A 25,386-nucleotide genomic window follows, 5' to 3' on the forward strand; every position below is an offset into this window, starting at 1 on the left:
TCAGTAGTTGTGGCATGTGGGCTCAGTAGTTGTGGCTTGCAGGCTCAGTAGTTGTGGCGCACGGACTTAGTTGCTCCGCGGCATGTGGGATCTTCCCGGACCAGGGTTCAAACCCGTGTCCCCTGCATTGGCAGGCGGATTCTTAACCACTGCGCCACCAGGGAAGCCCAGGAATATTCTTTAATTTGCCATTTTGTACTTTTAAAACTGTATTTTCAAACTTTTTTCACATTTTCTAGCATGTATTCACCTTGAATAATTTCGCTTTTTCTTTCTTGACCTTTGCTTATTGAAGAGTTAAAAAGTCCAAAGAAAGGATAAAGAGGAAGGAAGTTAGTGTCTTAGTTTTTCTCAATCAGTTTAGAATAGACGTAGAAGGCATTTCCTATAGATTAGGTTAATAAAACATAAATTTAATGCTTGGCGTTGATTTTCAACCAGAGTAGATAAAGTTACCTAGATTCTGATTATGAATCTTTTTTTTTTTCAGGAAAATAATGGACTTTAAAATTGAGGCTATTGAATAGCAAATAAAAGTATAATAAAGATAAGTTGATATAAATTACCCCCTTGAGGATTGACTGATCTGTGGTTCTTTCAGCCCAATTATTGAAGACAGCGGTGAAGCCACACACTCCTCTGGGTTCTCTGGATCTTCTGCCTCAGTTACAAGCACCTCCTCCATCAAATGTCTTCAAATTCCTGAGAAACTGGAGCTCACTAGTGAGACTGCAGGTAGGTTCATATATACCATTTGTAAACAAATATCTATATCCATGTCCAGTGAACACTTATTTATCAGAGCAAACTGAGGTATAAGTATTTCTTCTCTAGAAAAGTTGCCATAAATTGTGAAATCTCTAGAATAGGTGAGTACTAACTGAATTCGGTATCATAAAGACCTGAGATAGATGAGTCTTGTTAGGTTAGCAGTATTGATCATGCAATCATGGTTTTTTTTTCCCCCTCCTCTGTTATAATACCCATTTTAAGTTTTGGAATAATTTTTTTTGAACATTTTTTTTCCCGCAGACAGCCCTACTCAGTCACCCTGGTGTTCACAGTATCGCAGACAGCTGCTAAAATCCCTACCAGAGCTGAGTACCTCTACAGAGTTTTTTGTAGAAGATAAACCAATGCCTAATTTAGAAATAGAGAAGGAAATTGAATTAGGTAAGTATCGTTGAATGCATGTCCTTTTGTGTATGACAGTATACAAATAAGTGATTATTTGTACTTGAATTTGATGCTTAAGTACAATCAATATTTCTAGAATGTAAGAAACAACATTATAGGAGTTGACACATTGATAAGTTCATGTCCCAGTAACAATGGAATTCTGTCTTCCCCTCTTTCAATTTTTTTATCCCCTCTTTCAGTTTTTAACAAATGATTTTGAAAAGTATTCTAGATGCTACTAACTGGCAAATATAAAGTGAGTGCCTTTAACCCTTAAGCCAGGAAGTAAAAGCTAGGGGGCTATATATATTCACAGTGATTTTGAAATGGAATCAAACCTTCTCAACAGATAATGAGGATTATTGCATTAAACAACAATACCTGATATGTGAAGACTACAAATTATTCTGGGTGACGCCAAGAAACTCTGCAGAGTTAACCATAATAAAGGTGGGACTGAGTCTCTGTCATTTCAATTTCTTTGTAAATAATGTTGGTTGAAGCAGTAACTGTGACCCCATGGTACCATAAGATCCTTCTCATAGTCTATAAGCTTCCTTATAGGAAAGTCAGTGATGCATAAAGAAATCACTCACCATTATATGCCAAGATGAGATATCAAAAATGAGAGGGTAGGGCTTCCCTGGTGGCGCATTTGTTGAGAGTCCGCCTGCCAATGCAGGGAACGCGGGTTCGTGCCCCAGTCCGGGAGGATCCCACATGCCGCGGAGCAGCTGGGCCTGTGAGCCATGGCCTCTGAGCCTGCGCGTCCAGAGCCTGTGCTCCGCGACGGGAGAGGCCACAGCAGTGAGAGGCCCGCGTACCACAAAAAAAAAAAAAAAATGAGAGGGTATTGTATAAATCTCTCAATGTGTCCAAACATGTCAGGTGTTACATCAATTTTATCTTTTTGAGGACATCTGAAATTTTTTGGCTCACTCCAATCTGGACAAGTTACATTCTAGGCTTGACACGTACACACACACACACACACACACGTACACACACACACACACACTACATTACCTTGAAATTTCCATTCACCATCATTCCAGGGATTCACATGACCTCTTTTTTATATTGAATGCCTAGTTACGTTGGATCCCATTTTCTTTTTCTTTCTTGGTTTAAGTCCTCATATTTTAGTAGCTTCCTGAGAAAGGATGCATAGGATGTAAATTTTTTGAAACCTTGCATGTCAAAAAATTTCTTATTCCACATCTTTATTTGATTGGTAGGTTGGCTGGATATTAGAATTCTAGGTTCAAAACTTTTTTTCTTTAGAATTTTGAAGATAAGCTCCATTAGCTTTTGGCTTCTAACCTTGCTTTTAAAATCTTTTGCCATTCTCTGTGTGATTTTTTTTTCCCCCTCTCTCTGGATCCTTGTAGGATCTTACGTTTGTCCCCAGCATTCTGAAATTTCACAATTACATGCTTTGGTGAAAGTGTATTTTCACCCATATGCTAGGCACTTGATGGCCATTTCAATCTGGAGACTCCTTCAGTTCTGAGAAATTATCTTCAAAGAAAAAATTATTTCTTCCCCCCAGTCTTTTCTGTTCACTTATTCTAGAATTCCTTTTATTAGGATTTGGGGTCTCCTGGACAGATTCTTTAAAAACCTTATCTTTTTTTCTCCTATTTTCTCTTTGTCTTTTTGCTTTACTTTCTGAATGTTTTGTCAACTTTATTTTCAGTCTTTTTACTGGGTTTTTCATTTCTTTTATCATGTATTTAATGTTCTTTCTTTGTAGCATTCTGTTCTTCGTTTCAAAGATAAAATATTCCTTATCTCTCTGAGTATATTAATGATACTTTAATTTTTTTTTTCTCCCTGCATCATCTGTTTCCTTTTGTCTGTTTTGATCTCTGTCTTTCATATTAGAGGCTTTCTTCAAGTCTTTGGCTGTCTCTTCATATTTAAGTGTGGGATGCTAGAAAGCCAGTTGAAATCTCTGTTATATGGTGGGACCTTGACAGCTGTAGACTTCACTGTACAGTGATCTCACTTGGCCATTTTGTTGGAAAATCCTAAATCTTTGGGTCTTTTGAGCTTATCAGATTCCTTAGAGAAAACTTCTGGTTTCCTGCCTAGAGCATGTAATCCTGGCTGCTAGCCTCCTGAAAGCTGCATGGGGAAGTTAGTCTGGAGAGTAGAGGGGCAGGAAGATGCATCCTAACATTTGACATATAATAAACTTTTTCCTCTTCTCCATATGGTATTCCCACCCTCAACAATGCATGGTGTCCTCTAGTCCAGAGCCCTTCTGTTTTATATTCTCTAGGAATAAACTTCTGGTCTTCAAGAATGAGAGAGAGGCAGGGCTAGGCTGGGCTACAGGAGCAGGAGGGGAGTCTGGGGACTGATGTTCTCTTTACAGAGTTCAACCACCCCTGGTTTAGCTCCACCTTCACCCTTACTTCCATAGGTAATTAGTGCCACCAGTTTTATATTATAGGGAGATGGTCTTGTAGTATAAATATGGTTGCTTTCAGCTTTCTCCACTGCTAGAATCAGCTTTCTTGGGTCTGTTAAGTGGATTGTTACCTCTTATTATTCTCTTTCCAGCTTTCAGAATTTCCTGCTGCTCCATCCTTTATTATAGATTTCTACCTTTTAAAATATCCCATTACTATTATTTCTGTTGGGATATAGGAAGGGCTGGAGGGAATGTTTTCATTCTGCCAACTATAACCATAGATTCTAATGACTCTTATTTTTAAAATATATTTTCTTACAGGTATCTTCCCAACCTGTCCCATGGGACTTTTATATCAACTTCAAGTTAAAGGAACGTTTAAATGAGGAGTGTGATAATTTGTATATCTGTTATCAATACCAAGATGGCTGTATTGTTTGGCACCAATATATAAACTGCTTCACCCTTCAGGTTTGCAATAATATGAAAACATATCATTTAAAGTCCTCAAGTAGAGAGATTTGTGCTCCATTTAGCAAAGGAATTTAGTACAGAATTCCTGTTAATCTTCTAGAAATAGACCAATTAAATTATGAGTTTAAAGCATTGTTTTCTTTTTCCAAGTTATTTTGACCAAAAACCTCCTTTAACTTTTTATTATGTCAATTTTCAAACATATAAAAATAGACAGAATTGTGTAATGACCTGGTCATCTAACTGTGACCATCACCAGCTCATGTCCACTTTTGTTTTAAATTCCTGGTCTGGTAATTCCAACATCCCTGCCATGTCTGATTTTGATCCTTGTTCAAATTGCATTTTTTGCTTTTTGGTATGCCTTGTAATTTTTTCTTGATAGCCAGGCATGATGTACTGGGTAAAAGGAGCTACTGTAAATAGGCCTTTAGTAATATGATGATGAGGTGTAAGGGGAGGGAAGGTGTTGTACAGTGCTATGATTCATCGTCTTTTGCAGCGAGCCTATGCCTTTGGACTGTGAACTTCACAAGTTTCTCAGTTTCCTACCCCCATACCCGCCACCACCCGGCTTAGGTAGGACAAGATGGCTGGAGTGGGCTGGAATTGTGTATTTCCCTTCCCCAGGTCAGGTAGGCTCTGAAAATGCCCCAGCAGGTTAGGCTCTGGTTAACTAGTTTCCCCTGAAGGCAGGCCTTGTTAAAAAGAACAGAGTGCTGTGGCCTATTTCAAATGGTTCTTTTTCCCCCTCCCGCTGCTGGAAGCACTAGGGGAATTTTTCTGTGATATTTACTGTGAGAACCTGGTCTGGCTCCTGGAGGTAAAGTTCACAAAAATGTGGGGCCCCCCTATGCTTACAGATCCTAAAGGAGTTGTTGATTTTTCAGTTGGCTCAGCTTTTTACATGTTAGGACAGTAGTAACTTCCAAGCTCCTTATGTGAGGAATGGAAACCAGAGGTCTATTTTTGCCACTCTTGTTCTATCTATATTTTCCCCCTGGATCATTTTTGGAACCCAAACACAATATATCTTTTTTGGCCACACCACACGGCTTGCGGGATCTCAGTACCCCAACCAGGGATTGAACCCAGGCCCTTGGCAGTGAGAGCCCAGAATCCTAACCACTAGGCCACCAGGGAACTCCCCACAATATATCATTTTATTCTTTGGAATGTTCTTAAGAAAGTTTTACTGCCTTTTTTTAGTTTAGTGTTTCCGAGTTTTTTATTTCTCATCTCTTTTTAAATTGAAGTATAGTTGATAGACAATGTTATATTAGTTTCAGGTGTACAACATAGTGATGGTTTTGCTGCAATTTTGATGGTAATACAAATTCTCCAAAATGATTGGAATGATGGTATTTTAAAACTACCATTTATAGAGTACCTTTTATGGGCCAGGCTCACCCTTGATGCTCTTCATCCATTATTTCATTAAATCCTTATAAACAATCTAATTGGAGAGCAGCATTATTAAAAATGGGACAAAAACCCAACCTACAAAGGAGCCGACATTCTAATAGAGAACAACAAGGAAGAGTACAGGGCAGTGGTAAGCAAGGTATTGAGTATAAGTCACCCCAAATTAAGAAATAGTTTTCTGTCCTTCTATTTCCAGGATCTTCTTCAATACAGTGAATTTATTACCCATGAAATGATAGTGTTGATTATTTGTAACCTCTTGACAATGATGGAGAAACTACACAAAGCAGAAATAGTCCATGGTGACTTGAGTCCAAGGAGTCTGATTCTTAGAAACAGGTTGGTCCTTTTCATTCTCTCATAATTCTGTCAGCTTTGTCGTAAAACATGGATAGTTGCCATTCTCTTTTGCCTTTTGATAAATGCCATATTAATGAACACAGTACGTTAAGAGAATATTTGCTACCTAAAAGTCAATAGTCACTGGGAATAGTTTAAAAGAATTCAACCAAAAAAAACACGTTGATGAAAAAATCCAGAAAAAAAGAATTAACGACTCCATCGTGATGATTCCTGTCAAGAAGAGATGTAAAATGTGAATATTTGGGGAAATGTGAAGTAGATTGTCTAGTCTTTCTTTGTGTGGGACCAGTGCGGAGCTAGCAAGGATGCTAGCAACACTGAGGCACTGCTCAGTTTCAAAGGCCAAAGCTTAAGTCACACCAAATTGAGGTAATTGCCAAGAGAAGTAGGTAAAACCAGAGTGCAAATGCAAACCATGCCAAGAAAAGGGGCTTAGTGTTCACATTACATCCAGTTTAGCCATCAGGTTCAAGGGGTGAGCGCAGAGCAGGAAATAAGAAATGAAGCCCAAATACTAAGAACTGAGAAAATACAGACAACATTGAGGCATAAACAAGGCAAAGATGCTCAACAATTTTTGTTTTATGGAAAGGACTAGAGGACCAACACACCTGTCTAATAATGGGCATTGATCTCTTGGTATTTGAGTGAAGCAGTCTGGTTTAAAGATGCTTTGTCTGCCCCAAGCCTGTGACTTGGGTAAACAGTTAACTTTCTCTCTGAGGTCATTCGTGTACACTAAAAGCTGGAATCATTCTTTACATTTCTCCTGACTACTTATTCTGTAAGAAGAAACTGAATTAGACTCTAAATCATAGTTGGCATGGAAATTAAAAGAACCTTCAATGTATTTCTGCAGTTATAACCAAAAAAACTAGAGCATCCTACCTTCTTTCCTGAGATGGCAGAGTCCTAAAGGCTTCCCCAGGCATAATACAGCAGCATTTCTCATCCAGGGCACCATAGGTACTTTGGATGAGATAATTCTTTGTGCAGGTCTGGTCCAAGCATGTCAGGATGTTTTATATCTTATTTCCCCGTAACTACCTCTCACCCAAACACAAGTTACAATCCCCCAGCCATTGTGATCACCAAATATCTCCCCATATGTTTCCAAATGTGAGAACCCCTGGTATAGTTTTTATTTTCATTCTATTTCACAGCACTGAAATTTCAGAGGATAGTGCTAGAGTTCTCAGGACTTTTCATGGAAATTGTAAGCAAAGAGATTTTCTAAGCCTTTTTGGGATTAGGCATTTGTATGCTGTGTATTCAAATATCCTTCTCTCAGTCACTAGAGGACTCCAGGAAACCACATAGTGTTGAAGGGACATTGCCTTTTACTTTGTCACAACTTTTCAAATTTGATAGGAAATTTCATATAGATGCACAAGGAATTGAAAGAGCCTTTTTTTTTTTAACATCTCTATTGGAGTATAATTGCTTTACAATGTTGTGTTAGTTTCTGCTGTATAACAAAGTGAATCAGCTACATGTATACATATATCCCCATATCCCCTCCCTCTTGCATCTCCCTCCCACCCTCCTTATCCCACTCCTCTAGGTGGTCACAAAGCTGTGAGCTGATCTCCCTGTGCTATGCGGCTGCTTCCCACTAGCTATCTATTTTACATTTGGTAGTGTATATATGTCAATGTTACTCTCTCACTTCATCCCAGCTTACCCTTCCCCCTCCCCATATCCTCAAGTCTATTCTCTATGTCTGTGTGAAAGAGCCTTTTGAAATCATTTAATGCAGTTTCTACATTGTGTGTGTGTGTGTGTAAAATGAGATCCAAAAAAGTGGAATGTCTTGCCCAGGGTAACAGTGAATGGATGATTAGAGAGCTAGGAGACCTTCCTGCTTCTTTTTATTATTCTCAGAAACATTTTTCCTACCTCTCCCAAGTTTTGAAAACATTTGGGAATTATAGTTTTATGATGGCCAAAAACAAGTTGTAGTAAGGAATCATAAATTTTAAAGTAAAATAGATCATTCTGTGCTGTGGAGGTATATGTGATAGGATTAATCAAAGCCTATATTTAGGAATATAAGACCTGCCACTGATATCCATCCGGGATTTGAAAACACCAACTGAGAAAGCAGAGAAACAGAAGGAACACAAAAATAATCCATTTTTTCCTCACATAAATAGTTCCTATATCTCTTTGGAGAATAGCTTTATTACACGGAATAGATAAGCCTGAGGAAAATCAATAGTGAATTAGTGCTATAAAGTTCTTTTCTCTCTTTTTTTTTTTTTTGTAAGGAAACAGGATTGGAATCACATATAAGAGGAAGACAGTATGGTATTAATTTAATATAAACAGGATGGTTTACAGTATTTTGTAAAGGTATCACTTTACCAAAAAACAGCCTTATGTTGTTTTCAGTTAAACTCTGGGAAGGAGGGATCTGAATGACACTCGGAAAGCCTAATCTAACAGTAAACAAGAAAGACTGTGACATCTATCAAAGCTTTAATTTCCTCCATCATAATTCTTGTCAGTGTATAAATCATTGCTGTTATATATGTCAATATGTTCAGTGCAAGACAGAGGCCTGCAGTCTACTTCCAGTATTTAGTTTATATAATATGGAAACTTGATAAATGTTCTGTGGTGGCCATGCACAATGGCTTAGATATAGCTTGGGTCACTAAACTCATCTTAACGGTCCCCAGTTGGGTGGATACTGCCACTGCTCTTACAGGTGCATTTTCATAACTAACCACTGGAGGGAGCTATTGGCATAGCTAAGGCACACCTGCAGTACCTCCTTTTTTTTCTTTCTTCTTTTTTTTTTTAAAGACCAGCTATGCAGTTTCTTTCATGGCCTATTTTTATTATCTCCTTCTCTTACATCTGGGCTTAGAATCCACGATCCCTATGATTGTAATAAGAACGATCAAGCTTTGAAGATAGTGGACTTTTCCTACAGTGTTGACCTTAGGGCACAGCTAGATGTTTTTAACCTCAGCGGCTTTCGGACTGTACAGATCCTGGAAGGACAAAAGATCCTGGCTAACTGTTCTTCTCCCTACCAGGTAAGTGTAAAACAAGCTTGAGCAAATGTGGAGAGGGCTTCTTAATTTCTTTCTTACCTAGATAAGCCAGGAAAGCTAGTGTTTACTGATATTGTCTCTCCTGGAACAGATGACCTAGTTTTCAGATATCACCAAGTCAAGCAAAATGTACCATTTTTCTGTCACAATACTGAAGAATTTACACATACACGTGCAGACACATGACTAACTCAGTAACCTAAGTGTCAGGGCCATTTCTACCAGTTATCTGTCTTGTCTTTTGTAAATCATTTTCTGTGATCTTCTCTGTAAAATAAAGATAATAATCAGCTCTGTTTACATCAGAATTCTTGTGAGGATTAAATGCAATGATGTATATAAAAAGACATTAGGAGAAATATAAAGTGTTTTATATGGTGGCATTATATGCAGAAATCCCTTCTGACTCAGCTCTGGATATATGGCATTTTGCTGACTGAATATGTAGCATAGCCCTGAACTAGTCATGTAGAACCCATTTAGATCACAGCTAGAGTCCATGCAAATTTAGTAGGTGTACAAATTTGAATTTGGCAGTCCAGATATATTTGTCTTCTTTTTTTTTTTTTTTTGTGGTACGTGGGCCTCTCACTGTTGTGGCCTCTCCCGTTGCGGAGCACAGGCTCTGGACGCGCAGGCTCAGCGGCCATGGCTCATGGGCCCAGCCGTTCCGCGGCATGTGGGATCTTCCCGGACCGGGGCACGAACCCGTGTCCGCTGCATCGGCAGGCAGACTCTCAACCACTGCGCCACCAGGGAAGCCCTATTTGTCATCTTTTGTTCTAGGATAATTCCTAGAGTTGGCTCTACTGATCACTTCTTTGGGGAGTTTCTCTCTTTACTGTAAGGATAAGGAACAGTCTACTAAAATGTATGTCATAAAATAAACTTAGCTAAGCACTATGATACCTGTCAACTTCCTACATAAATAAATTGCCATGACAATAGCAGAGAATGATTGTAGCTGATGGTGCTTTTTGTGATTTCAGGTAGATCTGTTTGGTATAGCAGATTTAGCACATTTACTATTGTTCAAGGCACACCTGCAGGTCTTCTGGGATGGGTCCCTCTGGAGACTTAGCCAAAATATTTCTGAGTAAGTATTGGTGGTTTCAGGGTCTTTGCCTGTCCAAATAATGTTCTCTTTATCTTGGGTGCTCTCTGCTTTGACAGCCTTGGTTTCATAGTCCAAATGCCATGATTTCATTAATTTTAACCAGTTTTCATTAGAGTATCAGTGGAGCACCTTGTGCAGGACAAAGGAATTGTTCATTAAAAATGGGAATCTAGCTATTCGGACTTCAGGACATCATTCTGGACCCAGATGTATCATAGACATATAAACCGTGACTAGAGTATGGAAGCCTCTCAATTTAGAAGGCTTAATAGAAACATTTTATGAGAATAATTTTCTAATCAATTGGTGTTAGTCTTATGGCCGTTTTTAATAGCTTTTGTCAAAAGTTAATAAGCATCTCTTGAAGAAAGCTAAATTTCTAAATTACATACTAATTTTAGGCTATTATTTATTTAATGAATGGGTGAAACCAAAGCAGAGAACTGAATCTCCTTGGTGAGGAAGTAAATGCTCTCTTAATAACAGCTGCTTGGTCTCAGAACCTTAGTACTCCCTCAGGCCTGCTCATAATACTTATTAAATATCCCATGTTCTCCCTTACCTTATCATAGCTATTAACTTCGCAGAATAAGCTTACCAATCTATCACTTAAAGAAAAGAAAAATCAGTGTTGAAAATTTAACACCCCTTCACCTCCATTTTCCCCTGCCAACAATTGAATTGTATTTTTTTCTTTATTTAATTCAGAATTTGGCCAATCTTATTTGTCTCTAACATGTACTTTCAAAATAGGTTTGAAATATAATGTAAGGCATATAGGATAGATTCAGGTTATCTCCAGTTGGTTATGGTCCTAGGTGGGTCTTACACAAACAGAAGCAAGTGGGGTCAGGTGGGGTTTCCTAACAGCCTTGCCTTTTACAATAATAGAAGCTTCTCTGATCTTTAAAAAAAAAAAGGTGCAAACATCATAGACTTAAGCAGTAGTTACTTCACTTGAGCTTAGGTTTCTGAGAAGGTTGTGAAGGTAATAAACCCCTGGGCGGGGGGAGAGAGGAAGCTGTAGTCTTTCTAATGACCTAGACTTTAGAAAAGTTAGAAGAGAGGAGACAAATTTCGTCTTTCTTCTATTTGTAGAAGAGAAATGCTGCATCTTAGTACGTGGAGGAAATTTATAGATTCAGATGAAAGATTTTCTTTCCCTTTATGTGCATTATATTATGGCTCTTCCCACTATGGTAGTCTTTTTTCTTTTTTCTTTTTTTTTTTGTAGTTTGACCTTGGGTTTTCAAAGGACACTACTTGAATGATCTCTAACCCTAGAGTTAGGTATTACCTTAAATCATGTTGGTGCATAAATGTACCAGTGAGTTAAACACAGAAAGAATTCTAACTCCTATATGCCTAATCTTGATGAAAATGGTTTTATATATTTTTAGGCTAAAAGGTGGTGAACTGTGGAATAAATTCTTTGTGCGGATTCTGAATGCCAGTGATGAGTCCACAGTGTCTGTTCTGAGGGAACTTGCAGCAGAAATGAATGGGGTGTTTGACGCCACATTCCAAAGTCACCTGAACAAAGCTTTATGGAAGGTAGGGAAGTTAATCAGTCCTGGGGCTTTCCTCTTCCAGCAAGATGGGCAGTCAAGTCTCTCGCAGATTCCTGCCTAAAACCGATGGTGGTACTGTGGAACACTGGACCTGTATATGCTATGACTTAATTTAGGTACACTACTAACACTTTTCTGCTTTTTGGTAGAAGTATATTTCTAGGTAACTGGCATTTTCTACTCAACAAGGTACCGCCTCTTGGCCTTGTCTAACTTTAACAAAGAACTGTTTTATTCTAAATGGATTCCACGTTAATGGGTACCTTGTTGTCATTTAATGCATTTGTCTCAACTTTTCTCTGTACTTTTCCCGTTTGTAATTTGTGACCTGTGCCCTTATAATCACTATGTATTTTGTAAATAATAAAATAGTATTTGTTAAATTTGTGCTTCTAACATCTCATCTACTTTTTGCTAACTAAGGTAATAAATGGCCTGATTTTGCAGACAGGCGCTACTTTACCATGGAAATGTATATATTCTAGACTTGGAACTGTTATGATAGGATCGTAACGAGACAGAATAGCCAACCATTCCTTTAGGTGTTCCTGACCTTCCACTAAATGGTCTAGATTGAAAAGCAGATAAAATGGTTTACACAAGGCCAAATTTTCTTAAATTTCAAGGGGCAAAATTGTTTGTTTTTATTATATTTTAATGTTTTCATTTTTTATCCACCAAGCCCCTTGGTCTACTTATATAATCTAGCAGTGCTGCTGCTCGGTCTCTTGATTAGGGCTGTGCGAGTTAGAAAAGAAAAGGTTTTGAATGGGCTTTAGCAACCTTTCAGAAATGGAATAATTACCATTCTGTTACATGCAAAATGACTTGGTGGGGGCACGGTTAATGAAGGAATAGAAGGAGATTTTGTTGTTTGGAAGATTTGAAGAGGCAGAATTTTAGAATAAAAAGATGACTTTGAAGCATGGAATCATTTGGGAGAGAATAGGTCTAAATGAAGTATTAGACTGCTAAACAGAAGCATGAATTACACCAGGTCTTGGGTATAGGGAAGGAAATTGGTAGAAAAGGGCAATGAAAATTAACTATTTCATATCTAAATATCAAAATTATCAAATGTGCCTCTATGCTGGTGCCTGATTTTTTTTTTTTCACTCTAGTTGTCACTGTTACTGCTCTAAGATTGCTGGAAAGCAGAAGATTCTAAGTATATCTCAGCTAAAAATATTTAAGCATATATAGTTGAAGCACTGAAACATGACTTGGCTCTGAAGGATAATCAACTTAGAAATTTTTTGCTCTTAACCAAAATATGATTTTTCAAACATTTTCATGTTTGCTTCTTATACAACTAAGGATATGAAATTATATATCTGTATCTTTTATGTAATCGAACCCATCTACCCCTCTGCTCTGCTCTCCTCTCCTCATTTCTCAATCCACCTCTTTGACACATAAAGTCATTTGAGGCTGGATGGTAAATTTAGATTCTTTCTCAACATAGGCTTAGCTACCATCTAGTGAATTTTTCAGCAACCTTGACAGCAAGACTGACAAACCAGTGCTTTATGGATAAAGCTTTGATTCTGAAAGTCCAGTCTGAGGAGAGGGAGGAAAATCTAAGGAAGCTAATTTATTAGAGAACTTGCAACTATTTTGCTACCTCTTCCTCCTTTCCCCATCCCCTCCAATCCTGACCTTTCTTCGTAGAGGGGAGAAAATAATACCTGACCAGTTAGGACCTATGATGTCTTTGTTTTCTCTTTGCCTGAGCATAAAACCACAAAGCAGGCACATTTCCGTTTTCCTTATATTTTATGTTGTTTGTCTTGGGAGAAGGAAGCGGAAGCCTCTATTTGTTGGCTGAAGCTTCAAATGGTTCTTATTTCTTGTCTCACTAAGGCAGAAATAGCCTAACGATAGACCTGAGAAAAAGAACATAGCTGAAAAGACAGGATCTTCACTTTTGTTTGAAAAGAGACCATGGAATATATAGCGCCTCACCATTCACAAAGTGTACATCCACTAATCTTCTACCACTGTTAGAACCCTCATCCCCCTGTGGCAGCTGTACAAGAAACCTTCCACCCAAGTCAGAGTGCTCTAACTGATGCCAAACCTGAATCTGGAAATAAAAAGATTTCCTTTAGCATTAGGACTTTAGACTGTTAGTTGGGCTATTATCTCAAGGTAGATAAGAAAGCCTTTCAGAGGGTTAGCACAAAGCACTTTGAAATGACTCGTGTTCAGGCTAAAATCTTTAAGCAAAGACAGCAAAGAAATGCTTCTTGTCTGTTGCATTTGGAAAACAGGAATTCTTCCTCCGGCTGCACCAACTCTTATACCAAATTCACTTCCAGTCTGGCTCATAAAAGTAAGATTTCCCTAGTGAGGAAGATGCGTTTTTAAAAAAATTTTTAATATGGCAAACTTCCGACCTTAATGAGGTTCTTGTTTCCACCAAAGACACAAGAAGCTATGAATATTTAATAGGATAAAGGTGGCATTTCAGAAAACTAGTGTTGAAATAATGGATTAGAGTTTGAACTCTATCACCAGCGCCACCACTAGTTCATACAGCACCTTTGTGCAAATTAGAAGTCCCCTTCCTCTAGTGGATTTAGTACCTCCCTGTGCACCGTAGCTTGACTGGATTTCAGTCCGTACTTACCCTCTCAACCTGGTACCCTTGTAAATAAATTGCACAGCCATATGCAGTGGTCTTTCCTGTTTCACAGCTTACCTGCAAAAAAAAATTTAGATCAAAAATGTTAATGTAAAAAACTGAAAATATAAAATAGTAGATGACTTTGTAATTTTTTGTCTGTGACATAACACCAAGATTTATCCAGGAAGATTGCTATTTATTACTATAATAGATAAAAAAAATAAAACCTAACATAGTCACCTGTCTCTCCCCTCCCCCCCCAAAAAAAAACCCCTAAACACAAACTAGGAAAAATTACTTGCCACACGTTTGCATCATTTTTCACTTGCATTATCTCAAGGTCTCATAACTAGTCTCTCTGCTTCCCCTGCCCACCTCCAGTCAAATCAGAACCCTCCAATGGCTTCCCATCTCACACAGCACAAAATCGGAAGACTTCTCACAGCCTGCAAAACCCTACCAGGTCTAACCCTGCTATTCCCTCACCTCTTCCCTGACTCCTCTTTTCCTTGCTCACTCCACTGTAGCCTGCCTACCTCCTTTCTGTTCCTTAAACATGCCAACTAGTTTCCCTCTTTATGAACTTTTTGCTTTGTTTCTTCTGCCTGGAATGTTCTTTCCCATAACTTCACATGGATTACTCCCTACTCCCCTTCAGATGTCCTCTCAGATCTCCACCTTATCAGAGGCCTTCCCTGGCTATTCTGTACAAAATAGCATCCCATACACACACTGATGTTCTGCTGTTACTCTCTATCCCTCTTTACCCTGCTTTATTTTTTCCATAGCACCTATCACCTGTTTTTTCCATAGCATATATATATTTTTTTTTTTTGTTCTTCTCCCCTGTATCCCACTACTAGAATTTAAGCTCCTTAAGGGCAGGGATTTACTTTGTTTCTTGTTTTAACCCCAGTGCCTAGAGCACTGTCAAAGCACTATTTTACCTAAGGTACAAAGAACTCGCTTAAAAAATTGAAAACCAGTAGAAATAGACAAAGGGCATGAACAGTCCACTAAAAACATTTTGATGGCCAGCATGTGAGTTGTTCACTCTCATTCCTAATTAAATAAAATGCAAAATAAGCCTGAAATTTTCATCATTCAGATAGTAAATGGTTGAAAATTGTGTTTGTGAGGGTGAGGGGAAATAAGTACTCATGTTATTAGTGGGAGTGCAAATTGGCACACTATTAGGAGGTGATTTGGCAATGTTTATTTAATTTAAATATTCATTCCCTTCAGCTGAGAAATTTTTCCTAAGAGTTTATCTTAAAGAAGCATTGGCACAGATGCTCAAAGATAAAGCACTGTTTGTAACAGTTGTCCTCCCTGCTTCCAAGGCTCATTAGTCCCAGAGGGATAATCCATGTGACAGACCCTGCGGAAAGAGGAGTCCTGGAACTAATGCAGAGGTGAAGTCAGACGATTTCTGTAGATGGCAGGGATGCCTTGGCATTGGTGCCAAGAAGATTGGCGCCCAATCTTCCAATCTGGCATGAGCCTGTAGAGTTAGGCTTTGAAAGTTGATTCCAGACATTTCAGCTTATGTTTAAAAAAAAAAAAAAAAGCTGAGGGGAAAAAGTGGTTGCCTTTGAGGAGAGTAGAGTAGAGAGGGGAACGAATAAAGGCTTTTACTTTTCAATTTGTGCATTTCTGAGCATTTTGAACATTCTGATCACTTTTTTTTATGTCTATGGGATAATCTAGGCTAAGAAATTATGGGCTATGGTTTTGTCATCTTTTCCCTTCTCTACATTAAAAAAACAAAACGCCTAATATGTGTTAGGTGTTTTTATAGTGGGAAATTTGGGAGACTTTATCATCCAAATATAAAAGCAAGATTAATTTGGAATTAAAATGAGAGCATGAAAACAGTTTTAAATTATTGAAGATAATATATCTAAACTTCTATTTTTAGTATGCTAAAAATTCATACATGTTCAAATGTTTTATAATGTTTCTATTCAAGGTGCGCTTTCTAAAATTATCTTCCTACTGTTACAACTTCCTGTGTCTGTGAATAAGGGATTGAATTACATAAAACTTGACTTTTTTCAAAACAAAATACATTTTATGGCTCTCGTATAAAAACTTGAGTTTCCACAAACTGACATTGTATGATTAAGAAAGGAACAAACAATGATGAACTCAGGCTAAATGTCTATAAACATACGTTTTTCCCGTCAAAGCGTACTACTTCCAGTAGTCTTGCTCTTTAGAGGCTCCTGCAGCAGATATTCAGCTGCCTAGCAGTGTTGTCCACTAAATTCAAATTGGCTTCTCCATGGGGAGCAGTGGTTGCCCAGTCACACTGCTAGTTCTCAAACCCCTTGTGAGCAAAGGACTGTGTGTCTATTAATTTTATATAGTCCTAGAAATTAGTAGTGAATTAAATACGTAGTGAGTTAAAAAAATAAGTAGTGAATTAAAATGTTGGAAAATAGTGGCCACAAGTTCAAAAACTAGCTGTATTAGAGTCTTGGTGAGGGGGGAAAGGCTGTAGATATGCCTGGAATCATAATCTCACTTTCATTTCTAGTGTGTCACTTTGTGTATGTTTCTTTAACCTTCTCTTGTAATCGACTGCTGACCTTACATCAGGATACACTTCATTGTACTGTTTACTCTTTTCAAAATTAAATGTTATTTTCACAGGTATGTTTATTCCATCAAAGTGTGTACTTTATTTTCCGTGTGTGTATAATTCAGCCTCACATTCACTCGAAACAGTTACGTGAGTCAGTGTATGCTGCAGTTTCAAAGTAGTCTAATCTTACTGGCCTGGTCATATGATGCGTTTTATTTAATTGCTTCAGTCCTGCAAGTAACAAAGTGAGGGTGGCATTTCATAAAAACAAATACCCATTAAAATCTGTGAACAAAAAGACGAACATACATTTGCGTTTGCATTTTAAAACAAAAGTGAAAAATAAACTGGTAATGCTAGAATAAAGTGATAAAGATATTGACAAGGATGACACATGAAGGTTCAGTGAGACTGGCTCCTTCCAGGAAATGAGACAGCTAAGGGTGCGTACATGTGTGGTACAGCAAGTCAAGGAGTCCCAGTGAATCTAGGGGATCAGGCAGACAGAAATAGGAGCTAGGCAGAGCAGACAGACGTTAACTAGCATTGCTGGGAGAGACCTTCCTGATGAACTACTCTGTCACTGAACAGATAAGGAAGCCACTTGCTCAGGACTCACCCAAGCAGGCACATCCAGAACCCTACCTAGCTTGTGGACCAGTGGTGTAGGCCACTAGGGCAGCCCCATAGCACCTGCCTGCATTGTATCATCAGTTGCCTTGGACAGGTACATGTACATGCCTTACCTCTCTAATTCAGTTGAGCTCTGTGGGACAGGAACTGTGTCTTCTTACACTCTAGTTACATCTTGCATGTGGTGCTCACATTATAGGGGGTCAACTTCACAAGCCCAGGGCCTGCTAGAACCTCCTCAGTATTGAGATGGCCCCTTGCCTGTGGTGCCAAACCGAATGCTAATAACATGGTTAGAGATGCTGCCTCTACAGCCAGAATGCCTGGGTTTGAATCCTGGCTGTGTGACAATGAACAAGTTACTTATCCTCTCTAAGCCAGTATTGTCCTCTATGAAATGAGGATAACCCGAGTGCCTACTTTACAAAGTTTTGAGAACTAAATAAAGCTTTTAGTACAGGTGCTTGTAGATGTTTGTATTGATTTAGTTCTAATGTGGTCTAAAGTTCTCTAGAAACCTCTCGAGTAGATTAGAATCCCAGCTAGATTGGAGCCTTACTGTCTTTTGAATTAATTTAAGTACAGAGTACAGCTAAATCTATAATATAATAAAGGTAGGTGAAAGAAACATGGTGTTATCTAATCTAAAGGGGAAATGAGTTTCTACTGGGAGTGACCTTCAGGGAACCAAGTGTTTGTACTTTAAGAAGACAGACTCAAGATAAGCCAGGTACCAAGCTATCAGGAAGATCCGTCTAGTCCCGTCATCAGCCCACAAGGCTGTTTCGGTCCGAAGGTGGTCTCTGGCTCACAGCTCTCTGCTGCTTCTGTGCCATTTTCAGAGCACAGGAATCTTAAATGCTACCTCTGGTCCTGTTTGCTCTGACAGTATGTAACAGGCAGGTCTTGCTGCCCACATTAGTGGGAAGCAAGATGCAGATCCCTTCCCTCTAGCCACCTGCAGATGTATCTCACTCCTCTCCCCCACCAGGGGAAGCACTTTCTGACTTAGGGAGCAGGGTCTACTCACCCCATTTAAGGCCAAGACATTTAGTCTCTTCCTGAGACTCTTGCTGCTAGAGCTTAGGCTTTCAGAACTATTTCTGTATTACCCTCTGCTACATCCCTCTCCTGAGCCAATGGATAAAAAGTGACCACTTGCTTAGTAGGAAAAAGGAAAGGCAGAAAATAGGAAGCCCTATAAATCCGATTCATGAACTGGAAAACCTGGGCTCCAACCCCAGTTCTGCTCCATGCTGGCTTTTTTTTTTTTTTTTTTTGCGGTACACGGGCCTCTCACTGTTGTGGCCTCTCCCGTTGGCAGAGCACAGGCTCCGGACGCGCAGGCTCAGCGGCCATGGCTCACGGGCCCAGCCACTCCGCGGCATGTGGGATCTTCCCGGACCAGGGCACGAACCCATGTCCCCTGCATCAGCAGGCGGACTCTCAACCACTGTGCCACCAGGGAAGCCCCATACTGGCTTCTTGATCAGGGCAGGTCAATCTGCCATCTATAAATTAGTGCTGAGGCTTCTACCCCAAAGGGCTGTTGTGAGAATTAATAACACAGTATAGTTGCTAAACATGAAAATTTCATGGCTCCTGGCAAGCAGTGGATTTGGCTCTGTCTGCCCAACAGCCAACCCAGAGCTGGGCACAGGAGGCAGCTGAGCTGGTGTAATCCATCGTCGTGGAATCTAAGCTACAATGGAGATGCCTGACATTCTTATTCACTCAGGCCTTCAGCTGCAACCTGTCGACTCCTGTTTTACTCTGTTGATAAATGTTCATTTACCCCCTTCAGGACAGCAAGTAATCTCTTGGAATGTGGCAAAGATGTTTAGCCAATGAATGTTTTTAAACTCTACTGGCGCTCCACATTTAATGACAGGCACCATGAAGGATATAAAGAAATGTAAGACATGCTCTCTCCCTTCAGGGAGTTTATAATTTAGTTAGCAGAACAGGATATTACAGGTTAAAAGCCAAGAGAATATCGAGACAAGTAAGTCAAAGGAATCTCAAGGTAAGGCAGATGGAGCAGATATGTTAGGACACTGAAGAAGTGAGGGTCAGCATGGGTTAGGGTGTCCTGGGAGCCATCAGGGCATGGCAGGGATTGGAGCTGGTCTGTATCGGGTAGTTTTCAGCTGCAAAAATCAGAAAATCGAAACTAGCGTAAAAGGTAAGAATATCTGTTATCTCGCATAACAGCCTGAACCCAGCAATTCATGGAAGACCCATGTTGTTTCCACCTATTCTGCCATCCTCAGCATGTTGGCTTTTGTCCTCAGGCTGGGTCCCCTTCTAGAACCCAGTTGGCTACCACAGCAAGCTCTACAACTTGGAGCAGCACAAGGAAATTTTTCCCAAAAACTCCCAGCAAACTTGCACTCCTGTCTCAGTTGTCACATGCCTAGGGCCTAAACCAATCCCTGGCAAAAGGAAGGGAATTAGCAAGACTGGTTTAAACTAATCAAGATTCACCCCTAGGGCTGGTGCTGGGGAGGGGCCCTTCCCTGAGCACACAGGAAGGAGAAGAGTATACATCCAAATAAGTTGGGTTTCTTCCAGCAAGTAAGAAGGGACAAGCAAGAAGGGAAGACCATACGAAGTGGTGCCCACCTTCTGCTTCCCAGGCCATCTGCTAACACTGCCATCTTCTCTGGGTCTATCTCCCCGTTGGCCACGACCCTATTACCCTTTCTTCTTGCTTCCCCCAGTTGCCCCAGAAGCCGGGGCACTGTGGGGTGGAAGCATGGGGGACGCTAGACCAGCTTCTCAGGGAACAATCCCTGACTTCCCTCAGTCTATGCCGCGGCCCCTTGGCTTCCTCCCCACCTCCCCTGCCCATCAGCGTACAGGCAGGTTCCGCAGCCCAACCTGGGCTACCGGAAGGCCTCGTCATTCCCTCTTTGCTTCTAGGCAGAGGGCCAGCGTTGGGCCTTCTGATCAAAGCCAGAGGGACAGTGGCAGGGCAGCAAGGCCGTTGGCCGGCAGCAGTAGTAACTCCTGGGCTTTTCCAATTTGCTTTTGTTGAAGAAGAGTTCCTGGAGAAATTCCCTAATACGCAGCCCGGCAGGCTCTCCTACTCCATGGAGTGTGGTGGAGAGAATTCTGCCAGTCACACTCTCGGCCCTCTGCCAGGAGTCTTCCACACACCTTGCCCCGCTACCAGAATACCCGATTACCCTGGCCTCCCTGCCCCCTCCACACCCACAGGAGGGAGAAGGAGCAGGGCAGGAGGAGAGGCACAGAAGGGGCCCAAACATCTGACAAGGCCCCGACGCTTCCTTCCCACTGAGGACCACCCCCAGGACTCGATTGGTCACTCTCCCTTTTGCTACCACCACCTTGGAGGGTGGGCGGGTTCTCTGGAGGCATCTGCTCCCTGGGAACCCCACCTGCCCTGTGGGAAGCCATTTGGGAAAACCTCTTGAAGGTGGGGCCCCTGCCTCTTACCTGGAGGCCCAGGGCTGAGGGGCACCTCTGAGGTAATACCAGCCCTGGAACGCAGGACACAGGCCCCAGTGACAATACCTGCCCCTTAATACCAGCCCTTCCCTTCTGGAGCCTGCCCCAGCTTGGGATGGTAGGGGGTGAAGGCAGGCAGACCTGTTCCTCCCTCTCTGGCCCTGCGGCGAGAGATGCTGACGAGTGTGGGCAGGCGGTGACAGGCCCACACAGCCGTCAGAAAGGCCCGTGTGAAGCACCCTCTATACACACAGCACAAGGGGGGGCGGGAAGTGTGGGGAAGAATCTAAAGATCGAGAAAAAGTTGGCAGTAAAAAGGCATTTTTCCCACACGCTGGAACCCTAGACTTTGTTTCTGAAACTTGTCATTCTTAAGGAAAGCTGGGGAAGCATGCATCTACGAAAATGTGAGGACGTCGCTGTTAGAGGGCCTTTCCAAACCCATCCCCAGACGATTTGCTTAAAGCCATGCGGTGGGACATTTCGGTGTAAGCAGTCAGTCCAACGGAACCTGACTCACCAAAATGGTACAGAGGAGGCAAGTTGCTTTTGAGGCTTTAGGTATATCTCTATTTTCAAAAGCAAAATGGAGAGTAAAGTGAAAGACTTTATTGTAAAAACACCATTTTGGCTGATTCACATGCTGCCACTTCCTGGGAGCCAAGAGTAAAAGGCAGAAATGCCCTCAGTGACAGCACTGCTGCTGCCTTGGACTAAATTACAGATACGTCACACTCGGGGCTTGACCTAGAACGGGCTGCATGGGCCGCAAAGGGAACAACGGGCCTGTGAGGAGGAAAGCAGAGTTGCAGTCCCGACTCTGCCTCTAATTTCCTCTGTGGCTTTGCTGAGTCACTTAATCTCTGGGGGCTGCAGTTTTCTCACCTGCAGAAGGCGGGGCAGGGCTGATGATTCTAGAATTCCTTTCAGCCATGATTCACTGTATTCCAAGTAAGGGTGACCAGAGCACAGAACCGCTTCATGCATTCACTCATTCAACAAAGTTTGCAAAGGCATCTACTATATACCGGGCACCATGCTGGGTTTCCTGCCCTCGAGAATGCAGCCTGCTGGGATTAGCAGAGGTGACTCTGCTGGGATAAGGAAGGGCACAGGGCATACCACTGGCCCAAGAACACAGGCGTCTGGCCAACTGCCTTCTACAACAGGCAGCCAAGCCTTTGCAGGATTTCTTCCATTGGCTGGCAGATCCCCCTTTTCTACAACCTGTGAGGAAAGGGATCTAGGTTGGCAGGTGTCCTCACCAAATCAGGAAGCCATGCAACATGATGGTAGAGGAACAAGTTCCAGCCTGTGCAGGCATCAGCTTTCAGAAGTCCCTGAAGACAAGACTAACAGAATCGACAATGATAGATTATCATGCTCAGGAATTTTAGAGGATGAGAAAATGTAGCCAAGACCCATGGCGACCCTTGGCTGGTTTTTGGCCTCCAGCACCCTAATCTTCTTCCCCACCTCATGTGGGTAATGGGAACATTTGACCAGGCTACCCTCCCCTCTGCCAGGCCAGAGGTGGACACGTGACCTGAGCCTCCAACCAGACTCCCCCTGCTCTTGGACCAGGTGCCAAGGGGCATCAGGTGGAGCGCGTGGTGGGAGCACCTTCCGTCCAGGTGGGGGAAGCGTGGAGACTCTGGAGTTAGTTCCGATGGCCAGAGACCTCAGGGCTGCCCGGCTTCTGTCCTGGACTTGATTCTCCAGACTTATCAGTGCTGGGAGTTAGTTACCTGATGGCTGTCAAAAAATCCCTTTCCTGCTCAAGATGGCTGGTCATTAGAAAACCTAACTGAGTTTTTATGATTAATGCCACATGGTCCAATGCTGTGCAGCTCAATCAAAATGTCTGTGTGTGCAGCCTGAGACTGTTACATGGGAGGTGACTGGAGTCATGGTTTGGAAGATGGACCTGCTGCTGTTTGGTGCGTGGATAAGAATGAGTGACAAAACGAGCACAGCCATGAAGCTGAAAGCTGAGAACATTGATGTTTTCTGAGCTCTCAGGATGAGCAGTTCCTATGCCAGGAGCTTCGTTCATTTATTTCCCACAACCCTGTAGGCAGGTGAAATCATCCCCATTTTATGGATGAGGAAATTGAGGTCCAGGTGATTAAATAACACGCTAAAGGTCACTCAGCTGATGAACGGTAAAGCTGGGATGTGAACTCAGGAGGAAAAACTCAGAACCTGGGCTTTTAACCAAATACCACGTTGTTTCCCTATGGAAGAAAATCCATGAAAGAGTTTTCAAAATTAACGCGAAGAGCTTAGTGCCGCCTTGGGCTGGGGGGTGAGAAGCGTCAAGGGGAACGGTGGGTTTCCATCTTCAGCAGCAGTGGGCACTGAGGCGGGAACTGGCGGGTCAGGGTGGTGCCTCCACTGGGGCAGCTGTGACTTGGGCTCTGGAGTGAGCATTTCCAGGTTGACGGTCAAAGCCATGGAGAGGATGGTGTTCCAGCGGGAGTGTGGGCAAGTGTAGGGGAGAGGAGCAGGGGCCGAGACTGGGCTTGGGCACTGGGAGAAGAAAAGGAGCCAGTGAGGGGACAGGTGGGTCCAGGGACCGGGAGGGCACTGTAGAAGGCTGAGCTCTGCCTGGCCCCTGGGGAGCTCAAGTTCTCACCTGCAAAGGCCCCTGTTTCTGATCAGGGTCTGGGAAACAAAGGGTCCCTGCCGACCCCGGAAGCCGATGCCCATGCTGCCCGCCACCCCCTGCGTGCCGCTGTCTCACCCTTCACAGCAAAACCAGCCGAGACCCCTAAAGGCAAGCTCAGCCAGCTGTGGCTGGGCAGCCAGGTCCCAACCCCGAATTCTGAATCCTACATCTCTGGGAGTGGGGAGCCTGGGAGGTCTGGCTTCCCAGGGGCTGAGGGAGGCTTGCACTGAGCTGGGCAGGCAGCCCTTCCCCCCACCTCCCCCTCAGTAAAGGAAGGCAGAAAAAAACGTGTTTTTATAAATAGCTCCAGCCCCAGCTGATTTGTAAATTCAGTGGGCTTTTTGTGTCAATGACATCACCCTCCTCCCCATGGCAACCTCCAACGATATCAAAATTGCCAAGCAACGTTGAAGCAGCTCGGCGCCCCAAACGAGAGCGGGTTGATGCCTGAGGATTTAATGGAGAAATCCCAAAGTGAGCCGAGGTGTTCCGTGGGGGAGGCGTGCGTGGCTGGGGTGGAGGCCAGAGCCCGCCAGTGCCGCTTGCCAGGAGCCCTGGGCCAGCTGGGGCTCCTTGGCCATGCTCCCTTTGACAGCCTGCTGCCGGCAGCAGGGGGAAGGACATCGCTCCCTGCCTGATGTGCCAGGAGCCAGGAGCAGCCATCCAGGTGATTAAGCCGGCCCACGGGCACTGAGTCACCGCTGGCCTGGAGGTTTCTTCCTTCCCTTTTGCATCTGATTATTTTGGGAACTGGAAACTTGGAGCTGCACCTGAGTCCCGCCCCTTCTAGCTCTCCCCTCCCTACCTGGGGCTCCAAGGAAGATGGGACCTGCCACGAGTCTGCCGCCACCCGCTAAGGATATGGAAGACGCTGTGGGGGCCTGAGGGGCCGGGGAGAGATGTCAGCCGGCAAAGTGCAACGGCAGATATGGTGATGAGGCTGCCTGTCCTCTGGAGGTGTCGGGAGAAGGGGAGTCTGGTCCATGCTGACTGGCGTCCTCCGGGCTGGCTTTGAACTCACCTCCTAAGGGATATTTCTGTAAATGAGCAGCTCCTAGGGTCCGAGTGGCATTTGGAGAACGAGGCTGGATTGGCTTAGGCTGGCCTGGGCAGGTAGGTGGCTGTGCGCCGGGTGCGGCCCCATGTGTGTGTGAGAGGAGCAGGTGTGTGTGTGAGAGCGGGCCGCAGGGGAGCTGGCAGAGACTGGGGATGAGGGATTTAGCAGCAGTTCATCCTGACTGATGCTGGGCCCGCCCAGGCCCCAAGATGGGTGCTGTGGAAAAGGACACCAGGTGCCTGGCCTGAGCAGGTGCGGAGCAGCTCCAGCTCCGACAGACCCAGGCCCCACTGAGTCCACGGGACAGAGATACGGCAGGGTGCCAGGGTAGGGGGTGGTCCAAGGATGGAAGCCAACCCGCCGGGGGCACCGGATGGTGCTTGGGCTGCCTCCTCTTCTGACAGCCCTAATCACTAAGGCACTAAGAAAACAGCTTCCTACCAGCAATTCTGTCCCTCTCGGTGCAGTGCCCATCAGCAGCTACGTGTGTCCTCCGCCGAGCTCTCACGGGTGCATCCCTGGGAAGGATGCTGCCCAGGGCTCTGCTCCCCCATACTCAGGACACAGCAGGGCCACTGATCAGGCTGGTGCTCAAGCCAGCGCCCCGGACCCCTGACCCCACAGGACGTGCTCTGGTGTGGGTTCCCCGCCTCCACACCAGTGAGTAAGCTGCTAGAGGGAGAAGGCTATGTGCCCACAGAGGCAAGACGACACCA

General features: G+C 43.0%; 2 protein-coding genes and 1 long non-coding RNA gene across 10 annotated transcripts in view; 2 read left to right on the top strand and 1 right to left on the bottom strand.

The window, feature by feature from the left end:
- Positions 1 to 16,906, top strand: part of BUB1B (BUB1 mitotic checkpoint serine/threonine kinase B) — a 62,662-nt gene extending 45,756 nt beyond the window's left edge. Inside the window, exons 16-24 of one of the 3 annotated variants that reach the window (XM_067742762.1) lie at positions 602 to 735; positions 1,033 to 1,173; positions 1,529 to 1,629; positions 3,923 to 4,072; positions 5,697 to 5,839; positions 8,739 to 8,910; positions 9,918 to 10,024; positions 11,446 to 11,599; positions 12,738 to 16,906. In XM_067742762.1, coding sequence (XP_067598863.1) covers positions 602 to 735; positions 1,033 to 1,173; positions 1,529 to 1,629; positions 3,923 to 4,072; positions 5,697 to 5,839; positions 8,739 to 8,910; positions 9,918 to 10,024; positions 11,446 to 11,599; positions 12,738 to 12,758 — 1,123 coding nt within the window. In that variant the 3' untranslated portion in view covers positions 12,759 to 16,906. The other 2 variants (XM_067742753.1, XM_067742770.1) reach the window with 2 other exon arrangements.
- On the bottom strand, positions 5,577 to 25,310 carry LOC137227314 (uncharacterized). 2 transcript variants are annotated; one of them, XR_010944785.1, is made up of 3 exons: positions 25,112 to 25,310; positions 14,249 to 14,320; positions 5,577 to 6,073 (listed from the first exon to the last, which is right to left on the bottom strand). It is a non-coding gene; the product is annotated as an uncharacterized lncRNA (long non-coding RNA). The 2 variants fall into 2 exon arrangements; XR_010944786.1 differs by lacking the exon at positions 25,112 to 25,310 and adding an exon at positions 20,931 to 21,013.
- PAK6 (p21 (RAC1) activated kinase 6) overlaps positions 24,018 to 25,386 on the top strand; it is a 35,100-nt gene continuing 33,731 nt past the window's right edge. For 2 of the 5 annotated variants that reach the window (XM_067742777.1, XM_067742786.1), the window contains exon 1: positions 24,019 to 24,726. The gene's annotated coding sequence lies outside the window, so the exon portion shown is untranslated. Of the gene's footprint in view, positions 24,727 to 24,972; positions 25,331 to 25,386 lie in introns of those variants that run through there. The other 3 variants (XM_067742837.1, XM_067742846.1, XM_067742795.1) reach the window with 3 other exon arrangements.

Source organism: Pseudorca crassidens, chromosome 1 (genome assembly GCF_039906515.1).
Source record: "Pseudorca crassidens isolate mPseCra1 chromosome 1, mPseCra1.hap1, whole genome shotgun sequence".
Lineage (NCBI taxonomy): Eukaryota > Metazoa > Chordata > Mammalia > Artiodactyla > Delphinidae > Pseudorca > Pseudorca crassidens.